This window comes from Eutrigla gurnardus, assembly GCF_963514095.1.
Source record: "Eutrigla gurnardus genome assembly, chromosome: 13".
NCBI lineage: Eukaryota > Metazoa > Chordata > Actinopteri > Perciformes > Triglidae > Eutrigla > Eutrigla gurnardus.
Window position 1 is genome coordinate 13,653,692 of NC_139936.1, and position 11,265 is coordinate 13,664,956.

The 11,265-nt window shown below is 40.4% G+C and overlaps 1 protein-coding gene across 1 annotated transcript; it reads right to left on the bottom strand.

Annotated features, from left to right (window-relative positions):
* Positions 1-216: 216 nt before the first annotated feature.
* Positions 217-10,765, bottom strand: letm2 (leucine zipper-EF-hand containing transmembrane protein 2). Its single transcript, XM_084025397.1, has 11 exons — positions 10,525-10,765; positions 9,720-9,788; positions 7,724-8,252; positions 6,869-7,012; positions 5,161-5,304; positions 4,602-4,805; positions 4,176-4,295; positions 3,775-3,894; positions 3,159-3,257; positions 2,869-2,937; positions 217-2,266 (listed from the first exon to the last, which is right to left on the bottom strand). The coding sequence occupies exons 2-11, from the start codon at positions 9,764-9,766 to the stop codon at positions 2,210-2,212; spliced, it is 1,533 nt and encodes a 510-aa protein (XP_083881523.1). The 5' UTR covers positions 9,767-9,788; positions 10,525-10,765; the 3' UTR covers positions 217-2,209.
* Positions 10,766-11,265: the final 500 nt, after the last annotated feature.

Genomic DNA, 11,265 nt, shown 5'->3' on the forward strand with positions numbered 1-11,265 from the left:
GTAGTGATGCATACCTTTTGAGGGTGAAGGTCAGAAGTAACTTGAAAGTAGTGCATTTTTAACTGAAATAAATATCCTTAAAGACGGAGGACAAATCATCATGTCAGTGATGTACTGAACCATAGGACACATAGCAGTAGGACTGTGTTGTTAACACACACTTTGATGCTTGTGAATGAAAGAGGTGACACAAGGAAGGAGCCATTCAGGACAAGATTCAATATCTGTGGATGAATTTAATTGTGGATGCAACAGAATGCATCCTCTCCAATAACTGGGGCAGAAATTTACTTTTTTTTTTGTTTCAGTTTGTCTCAGAGACACAGCAGAAACAGGAAACCAGTCCCGTCATTCCCATTATGATGCTGCACAGAGTGCAATCCTCCTAATCATGCAGTAAACGGTACCAGTCATCAACGTCAGAAAACCTCCCAGCACATCAACATGACATCTTTCTCAACAGGTGAGTGAGTCAGGTGTTGTTAACAAGCACCAACCCTCTAAAAAATAAATGCCATTCATTTTACATAAATCCATTTCTTTTAAATATGGGAGCAGAGCACAAAATAGAGATGATAAATAAAAAAAAAAGCATCACAATAGTTGCTTTATTTCTTAATCCTCCCTTGCACCACGAGTGCAGAGCTGATTGAAAAGGTTGCTTTTTCTATCAGTATCAGCACAAGTGATATTATAAAGAAAAAACTTGGATCAAATAGGGAAGGGAAAAGGAGACATTCCACTTCAGAGAAAAGGTTCAACTGGGCACTTTAAACACACTGAGGTGAATGATCAATCAATAACTGACTGGTACAATATAGAAAATATGTCCTCTGATGAAAAAAAAAATGCAAACACAATCGCCCTTTAACCGTAGGCACATATGTAAAAACCAATAATATAAATCTTCATAAGCAATCTTTGTTTAAAAAATATCCTTTCATTTATGGCATCCACTTCTCGGATGTGCCTATGGATAAATGGCAATGAGACAGAACATTTACTCCAATGTCAAATGTATAAAGAGGGATGGAAATTCTAAAGCACTGTCAAATATACACAACGGTATTTATACAGTACACAATTTTGTGGTACTCCTTCCAATTACAGTGTTTAGTTATAGAATAGGCAAATCAGTCATAGTCATATTGCTTTACATGTATCTCTTTTAACACCACAATACTAAAAAAAAAGAAAACAATCTCATTTGTGGCTCCAGGATTTATGCTTCTCCCCCATATCAATAATATATCTAAATGGAGAACAAAGTATTTTCTCTTTGCAGTTTATAGAAATCTTAGTATAATAGTGTTAAACAATACATATTCTATATGCAAATAAAATCTGCACTTTTTTTCTTTTTTACAGATTGTCTCTTTCAGTGGTTTATCAGTGGAGTCAGACTGTACTTTACCACGGTCTCCTGTGTTTTAGGAGTGACCTCTCAATAATATACTAGTTTTCATTTGCTAATTGCAGCAGCAAACAACTACTATGTTACCCCTTCAGGGGGCAGGGCCGATGAAGGTGGGACAGCTGCTGATCCGAAAGGTTCAGCAACATATTTCAGGAAAAAAATTAAAAAGGATGAAAAAGGTATCCAAATAAAAACAATAAGGAAACTGCCACGAGAGAACATCTTTTCAAGAGACTTTGCATAGCAAAATGTACTGAGCTGCTGCCGCTGCGATGTAAGTCAGAGACACAAATATACAGGATATTTACAAATTTACAGGAGGAGGAGACCGTCTAGACTGTAAGGAGACACCTGCCGTGGGCGGTGTGGGCGTCACTTCTAGGACGTTACTACACTGCTGGTCCAGTGAAATGTCAAGCCGGTTTTTCCAGACAACGGAGAGTGACGAATGTGAGAATGGAGTGAACAAATGTGAAAATAGAGGGTACGCAAATGAACCCGCCGAGACACACAGAAGATGCAGCAGATCATCCCTGGGTGTTGACAGAGAGGGGGGCAAGTAGAGAACAGGAATCCTAGATGAGTTGTCACATCGGCATGTCAAACAAATTGCTGAAGGAAGCCAGTGATTCCTGTTCCCTCTAGACCAGAGAGACCGTAGAAGGGCTTTTAAAAGAATAGAAATTTAACCCAACAATGACCCGTCATCCGGTCACTACATCGCCGCCATCCCTCTCCGCTTGAGGACACCCGAGCCCATACTCTCTTCAGTCCAGAGTCTCCTGCTCCACTTTACACTCCGTTGGCACTCATCTTGGTCTTCTGGGCCACCTCTGTTGCTGCTTTAGCCTGTGAAAGAGGGCACACAGGTTAGTAGACCTGCAACATCCAGTTTTCCACTAAGCATGGGAAAAATTATATACATGTTTGTTAAGAAATGTGTGGATGTTTAAAAGATGGATACACAGTTTAGAGGCAATGACATTGAAACAGCAGCTATATAAACAGAATACCCCAGTAGCCTTAAAACAAAGACAGAAAACGAGTGTGTGTATGAAAGAGAGGGGTAGTATCTCTTTAAATGACTGGTTGCTTTAAAAAGCGAATCACTTAGAAGTGTGCGTGACAGGTCTATATTTATCAGCTATTTTTAAACCTCACACAGATTAACTTGATGCTCAGTTTTTTTAAATTTGTGATTCTCTAGTCATGACTTATATCTAAAAGATTCGGTGTTCCAACCACTGTCTAAGCTGTATTCAAGGACTTGGTGTTAGAACAGCCGGTTTTTTCCAGAGTTGTGGCCATACTGGTCCTACTGTGAGATTAGTGTGTCGTGTAAGAACGATCAAAGCCTGGGTGAACTAACTGGATTATGACACCCTGTGTTGCGTCACATCTCATACTGGTTTCTGTGGATTCCACAGGTCCAAGCGGCAATGGGGTCTCACCTGAAGGACTTCAGCTGGAGTCAGAGGTTTGTCTAACACCGAAGGAGCCATGTCTCTCATCTCCTCCACCTACAACACACACACAGACAAATATCACACTGAGGCTTCCTGCAGGATTTTATGGTTATTCTGTCCAACTGATACTCTACATGTAGGTTGTACAAGCGTCAATATGTGAACTTGACAACGAGAAAAACAGTAGTGCAGACCCTCCAGTACATATGCAGTTTTGTCAGAAATCTATTATGGTTGATCTAATGCTGATGTGCATTTGATTCGAGTGCACTGACCGGTCTGTCTTTGATGATGAGAGCAGAGTCTGTTAGCATGTCCGTGCTGACTGAGGTCACGTTCGCTCCTGTATTCTCCACTGGAGGAGGAGTAGCTTTCTACAAAAACAACAAACATCTGATAAGAAGACAACATCCCAACAAAAAAAACAGCCAGCTCTGGGCTGTTGTTCAATGGGTGTATTAAAGTCATGAAAGTAGGAAATGTCTTGTTCCAACAGAAGTTATTATAAGATTATTTAATTAACTTTTTGTGGAAAAACATATAGTTTAAAGCAGAGTAGTTTTATGTCTTAACATATGGAGGTCTTTAAAAAGGTTTTTGGGTTATGAATGGAGTCTCCTTCTTTATCTCTTATTCTCTGCTTTATAGTTAGATTTGTAGAATAAACAATCTATAAATGAAAATGATTAATAGCTGCCCAGGTTACTAATTAATTGGAAGACACCATAAATATAATAGTTATGAAACATCCGGTGCTTTCCTTAAGAAGAGTAAACACTCAACGGTGCCAAACATCCGTAACCTGCATACCGATTTAACAGCTTGGATTTTAAGCCCAGTACAAATGTCTCCAATCTGTACATAGTTACGGTAGACTGAAAAAGGTCGAACCTCTAGTTTGGGAACAGGTGGGATGACTGGAGGTTTGGGTTTGAGGTCAGTCAGGTACATGGCTCTGGAGAGCAGCAGCAGTGATGGAGGAACGTTTTCCTTCAGGTGCAAGTCCAGCCACTAGATGGAGATGGAGATTGTATGGATGTATTAAATGAGGAAAAAATTATAAAACATTTTGTACTTAGTCTGTTCTGAATTAATACAATTAATTATATTCCCTTATACATCGGCAAAGACAATGCAATAGATTTGAGATATTTTGTTTTTATATGGAATCTCTTTAAGACATTTTTTAAGTCAACTTCCGCCTCTGTTAGTTTGGGGAATCATAACTGTAAAACCAGTATTTAGTGTCCATCGATCAACAATAGCTACAAACCTAAAATACAGTTGCTCACCTGCTGCATTTGCTGATGTAGTTGGTCAGTGGTGAGACCCAGAGACCTCATCCCTCGACTACGACACGCTGCCTGTAGTTCTGACACACTCATAGCTGCCACACCCTCTGCTGCAATCATCTGTGAAGGAAGGGAGAGGGAAGTAAGAAATACTGTTGCACAAGCTTGACAAAGCAGCATCTTCGATATGGGGACCACGAAACCTAACTCTTCAGTTAGGTTCAGTTTCAGGCAGTTCATTTCTGTTGGGGAGAGTAACTCCATTTAGGCATGGACTTAAGGCTTTGCAACTCTGAAGACCTTTTCCATGCACAAGAAAACCTGACGTAACGCATTTAAGGAAAGGGGAAAAGCAAAATAGGTTCTCTTTAACATAACAACAGACCCTTGACGGTAAAACTACCACACCCCAGTCCTTTGTCTCACCTCGTCATCTGATTTGATGGTTCTGAGTTGCATCATCAGCTGAAAACGCAGCAAGTTGTTTGTGCCGATGGGCTGCAGCTCCAACAATTTACACAGAGCCACCAGCTGGGGGCGCTCCAAATGCTCCAGCGTCAGCTCGTCCTCAAACAGCTTCGAAAATCGGACTATGTCCTTTGTGGTGGGCTGCTCGCCTGTGCCCCGAACCTGATGAGGACACACGTCGTTAATGCAAAGGACCTGAAACCAGACTGAGCAAGTACTGCCAGACCTGTCGAACCAGAACTTTCATAAGATGAGATAATATGCTTATCTTTATTTGGATAATTGTGGAATAGAATCATGGAATGCGGTATTCAAATCTCCAGTCCGAAATCACTGATTTTATTTACTTTATTTATTTCGGAAGATCGTCTATACATCTTAGACTTCCATTTATAATCGCATTTTTAAAAAACTTAGTTGGCAACAGTCAAACCTTATTGGCAGTGCAGAAGGGGGGAAAAAGTAAAAGACTCATCTGAGCTGTATAAAACATGTGCATGGGATGCAAGTGATGTACCTTCTGAACATATGTGGAGAAGCGCTGCGTCTCATCTTCTGTTTGAGCTTTTGCTTTATTCCTTCGAGCCATCTCAGCGATGGTCTCTTGGAGAAACTTGGCCAGCTCCAGCTTTGCTGCCAGACCTTTCTTCTGTTTCTCCTCCTGCACGAAGGAGGAAGGGAGGGGGTTAGAGGTTAGTTAAAAAGAAACTGCAATTGTGCAGTTTAATGCATAAAATACTGGATTGGATAATAGTTTCCAAGTCCTCTACAGTTCAATATTAAAGAGTCGACATTTCATCATTTGCTCTGTGGTACAAAAAGGTGACTTTACAAACAATTTGAGACGGTACATAATGAAAACATTATGTTTGCATTGCAGGTTGCATGTTCGGGCCAGTTTCCTCATTTCCTTATCATGTTTTCCAGATTATTATTAACCCAGCTATTAAAAGCACCATGTTTTGCTGCTTACTATTAACTTCTTAGTCTCTCTTCCACTGAGAGAGCAATATTTTTATTAATAATAATAATAATAATAATAATAATAATAATAATAATAATAATAATAATAATAATAGAAAAACGGGTGCCCCAAAACAGATTTAGAATTATGTAACTTTATCTTTAAGGCATTTGTACCTGAATTAAAAAGGGACCACTTGAAGTACATTGTCTAGAATGATTCCTTGACACTTTTAGCCTTTTAGTTCAATGTCGATAACAGTCACAATATATGTACGCATTACACAAATCATAATATAGTACTTACACAAACATATGGCGATGACTATACTATACATTTGTCTCTCACAATTCTGACCAACTTTGGTCACATGTGCTGTCCAGGAGTACGACAGCATTTCTGTGAGTCACTCAACCGTGATCAACCAGAACAACCAGAGAACATTGGAGTCGACAGGTCGACTGGACCAAGTACAGAAATCTACTGCTTTTCTTTTAAAGGAGATTATAAATGAACAAAAGGAATGCAGTATCGTTATAATTACAGGAACAATAGGCTTTTTAAAAAGACACAGAAGGCATTTTGCAGAGTTGTAGAGCATGTGTATTTCATGCTATGGCTCCTTAAGTAAATAAAGATTAGGTAAAGTCTACCGCCTGCAGTGTCTCAGGTTCTTAGTAGCAGCAGACGTATCTGAGCAGTTATATAATTATAATAAACCCTGTGACAGGGTCATGCAGGCGGCACAGTGTGTGTGTGTGTGTGTGTGTGTGTGTGTGTGTCTGTGTGTGTGTCATGTGCATTTTATCTGTTTATGGAAGACTCTTACTATTCTAAGACTGTAAAGTATCAATCATTGATATCCACCATTGAGAATCTGGGCTACAAATGCCAGCTTATCGTGCTGGTGTTTGGTAGTCTAGGGCATGTGCATAGGCTGGCGATCCGTGGACTACGCATCGGGGGGCTTTCTAGAACAACAGCCAAACAGCTAGTAAAGTACTGCTCAATTTCTTTTATCGTAGGAAGCATGTTTATCTGGAAACGGAGATGTTTCTTGTACCCCTGAAACAGTAACAATGTGCTGATGTGTTTTATCCTGTTGGATCATTCAAAATATTTGATTCTTACTGAAACCTGACTTGTAATGTGGAATCAAATAAAGTATATAAAATGTGTGTGTGTGTGTGTGTGTGTGTGTGTGTGTGTGTGTGTGTGTGTGTGTGTGTGTGTGTGTGTGTGTGTATACATGAACACGTGCCTTTTTGGTCTCCGTCTCGAATGTGGAGGGCAACATTTCTGGGAAGAGTTTGAGGAAGACTGGAAGAAGGAACTCCATGAAGGGAACGATGATAAATACGGTGAAGGGCACCAGACGGAACAGGTCAGCGCAGGTTCTCATCAACTGTGAACACAAAGAAACAATAATGTTAATGTGAGAGAGGTGTGGACGGCGGCGTGACCAAGTTGGAGGTGGTTGCATGTAAGATCCATTACGTGTGCACTGAAGCACTGAGTCCATAAATAGCCGAACTATGATTTTACCATGGCACGTGTGCAACTTGGGCCACTGACGGTGCAAATATTTTCCTATCGTCCGATTGTGGTTTCTCGAGATTGTGATAATTTATTCAGTTTTTCAAAATCTTTGCTGCTACAATATCACAATACCATAATATCCACATGTTTTTTAGGTACTCTTCTTGAGCACAAAGTTTTTGGTGAGCAGGCTTATGGAGAACAGAAATGTGAAGTATCTATGGACATGCTGCTCCAGCAGAAATATCTCTACATGCACAGCAGGGCAGACTCTAGAGATGAGCCTACATTGCATACACCGATCAGTCAGCAAGACATACAGTAACACTATGTCCTTTTTCCTCTCTACACGACACTTATCTGAAATGTGCATAGATAACCATCTAAAGCTCTCCAGATGCAGTTACTTTTAGGTACAATCATAGAAATGAATAGGTTAAATGATTGACCTGGCGGGAAAATACTTTTTAATGCAAAATTGAGAACAAGATTTTATTTTCATTAAATTATTATTTGAGAGTTGCATATTTGAGTAAACTATCCTGCATTTCTGATGTGTTAATAAAGCTGGTCTTACCCTTCTCCTCTCCCTACGCGTGAGCAGTTGTCCATGCAGCAGCCTCCACACCATCCTGCCTGCGATCTTGATATCGATGCCGAGTAACCGGAAGCCATTGTAGTAATGCTTCAACTCCTCCACAATCTTCTGATGCAGAGCCTTTTTCACAACTGCCCTCTCCTGCACCGGAGGGACAGCTGCCGTTGTAGTGGTAGGGGTGGATGCTGGAGTGGGAGCTGATGGCGGTTGGGACTGGGATGCAGTGGCTACAGGGTTCTTTTTAGCATCCTGGGCAGCAGCTGCTGAAGTTTTAGGGTCCTCCTGCTTTATTTCTTGGAGCCAAACACCTGAGCTGTGTAGTGAACGGGCGAGCAGGGCGGAGTTGTGGCCACGGCCAAGGCCATGGCCTCTGTAACATTGGTGGGAGCTGTAGCGGGAGTGCCTGAGTGCGAGTAAGGACGAGACTTGGCGAGGCGGGTCAACGTGGAGATAGGCTTTGGAAGACAGAGAGGAGCAGCTGTGCCTCTTGGATAACAAATATGATCCCCTGTTGACAGCAACAACAAAAACTGGTTAGTTATAACATAATATTGTGCACATTAAAAAGTAAACAAAGTATATATGAAGTTTACCAACAATACACAACTACAATTTTGAATGAATCCATCAGTTAATAGATAAGTAAAGTTTCCGGTTCAACCCTTGAGCTGCAACAAATAGTCGATGACAAATACTTAAATTGTCAGCTACTTTGATGATTAACTAACTTAAGATTAGAGTAATTTCAGTGCGTTTCTTCCATGCCTTTGCTGGCGCATTACTACATTTCTTGCCACTTTCTTATCACCTGTAGATCAGTGGAATAGTGTGAAATGCATCCTTGTGTGCGCTCAAAATACAAAACCAAACAAAACAAGGACCCATGGCTCCACAATGAATCCACACATCCTGTAAATTCAATATTGCTAATATAATGGTGGGCTTATTAGTCCAGTGATATTAAAAGCAAAGCTAACTTAGTGTACATGGTATGGTAAAGACAGCTGCCATTTTCAGATATTGCATCATCGTCATAGTTGTGTATGTCATACACTGACTAGGCTCCTCTGCAGCAGACAATAGGTAAACAGAGACAGCTTTCGACTCATTACAACTAGGGATAGCAGGTGACGGACAAGTGAAGTGACGGTTATGCCAGTACTGTGTACAAACAGGCTCTGGAGTGAACAACATGCTAATGTACTGACAGAATCGGGGTTTTAAGCTATGCTAGCCCAGAGAATATTTAGTCAAAATGGTGATGCAGTTTAGCCCTCATTGTTTTCTGTGACGTTTGCTGGAAATTATGTAATATAGCCCCAGTGAATTTCATGTGGAGTGAGTATTGTACCAAATGTCATTAAAAAAAAAAAAAAAGGAGTCTTTCATATACTTCATTGTTTTTTTGTCAGCAAATGGCCAGCAACCAGCTTTAAAAGAAATGCTGTAGATCTAAGTTATCCTGATTTGAAGAGTGGTTCATGTGGATATTGAATAGGATTGATAATAAATATTTGGACAATCAACTGAAAAATATTTAAAGAAACTGTTAACTGTTAAATTTGACAGCAGAATTGGGTGGTGTAGTAGAATTGCAATGACATAATACCCCTAATAAACAATGTTTTTATATATATAGTAGAGAAATCAGCTGTAGTAATTTATAGAAAACTCTGTCGGGTCTACTAAATAGGCTATACGGTTTTCATTCACACAAAGTATTGGGGGGGGGAAAAGTATTGTTGTGGTATCTGTATCAGATTCAAAGTATCGGTAATGACACTTTTCAAACGATACCCAGCCCTTCTTGAAAACACAGCAGAGAGCAATCAAGAGGTCGTAATTACTGTCATTAAACTTTGTAAAGAAAACCAGTTATGCATTTCGTTAGTTAGGGGGACACAGCCTGCTTTGCATTGCTTTAGTTCTTGTTTTACAACAGGACGGTAAATGTGGCCATGTGCTGCTTTCTTACCTCGATCTTGTGACTGCAAGGAGCACCTGGTGACTAAAGACTGCCATTGCTGGGGCAAATTACAGTATTCTGTGAAAGCACACACACAGAGACAGAGACAGACAGAGAGAGAGAGAGAATGTTACGCCGGGTTAATGGTTACAATTCACGCAACAAGCAGAACAAGGACATCTGTCCGATCACACACACACACACGGTCTCCTGCCACAACAAACATACGACGGGCGTTATGCTTGGTAAGTTAGCTAACTACGAACGACAGGATAGGACAACATAGCTAACATTAGCATGAGCACAACCGGACAGCTCACTGTTATGCAACAGCTCACAGAGCAACACAGCTCGCACACGTATCTGACAGATATCACATATCAAACCGGTCCGTGTGACGCCAAACGGCTTAATTTACCGTTTAAACCAATCAATACTCGTAATAAATCATATACATTTGGAAATGACATCACGTGTTGCAGAGTCTAACGTCCGGTCAAGTAATACAGCCTCTGGTATACTAAACTGACGTAACATAATGGAGGAAATCCTCAACATTTTGACGATACGCTACTATCGTCAGCAACTGGTTTATTGCCCAGTCCAAACATCCGAAATATGTTAAAAGATTATCGAAATATTGGTCTAGAAACCTTTAAAACTCGCTGCCGGTATGGGACGATTTACATTAGCAGAATGCTAGCAAAGTCACCATCAATGCTAGCTAGGAAACCTCGACTAGCCTAGCCGGTTAGCTCGACGGTGGCTAAGCTAGCTATAGAAATGGCAGTCGGCAGATGACGAGCCCACTAACCTCCAGCGTCAATGACGGAGCTATGGCTGCCGCTGCTGACTGGGCGTTGTGAGGCTTCTCGGTGAGACGCGAATAATGTAATCCATCCACAACAATCGGTCGAGGAAAACAGGAGCGACGATTATGTGTTGATAAACCCATTTACGGTGGGTTTACGCTTTTAAAATCGTTGTGTTTCAACTCCTGGCCGTACGACTTGGCGTGTGCAGCCTTCCCAGGCAGCTGCACTGAACGATCACACTGTACATGCGTGAATGTTGTGTGCGTACACGCCGAAGATCGTCTATATTAGAAAGATGCATTACTATGTGGTAAAATAAAATAAAAGAGTAACATGGGGCATCCCAAAATGAAAATAAGTAATTTGAATAAATGTATAGGTAGCAAAAGGTACTATGAGCCTGGGAAATATTAGGGGAAATAACGTTTATGTTCATAATTTGTTATTGCAAACAATATTTTATTTGATAAGTTGCACCTTAAGTATTAAGTATGGCAAGTGACATACATACACATACATAAATGCAGGTAAATTTACCATACATAAACAATAGGAAGTACGTCAAGTAATAAAGCAGTAATAGTCAAGAAAATATTGTACACCAGGCTAATATATCCCCTCGTCCCAAGCTTAATGTAGGTATTACTATATACTAGAATTGCATTCTGTTAATATCTTATTGTATTTTGCATCTGCTTTTTATGCTTTTGTTATTTGCACTATCCCCTTTTGCTGCTGTA

Excerpts from the sequence above, each read along its gene's own strand:
- letm2 (XM_084025397.1), bottom strand. The coding sequence starts at position 9,766 with ATGGCAGTCTTTAGTCACCAGGTGCTCCTTGCAGTCACAAGATCGAG. Across the intron at positions 4,806-5,160 it reads TCTCCACATATGTTCAGAAG|GTTCGGGGCACAGGCGAGCA; the intron begins GTACATCACTTG and ends TGTCCTCATCAG. Across the intron at positions 2,267-2,868 it reads CTCCAGCTGAAGTCCTTCAG|GCTAAAGCAGCAACAGAGGT; the intron begins GTGAGACCCCAT and ends CCTCTTTCACAG.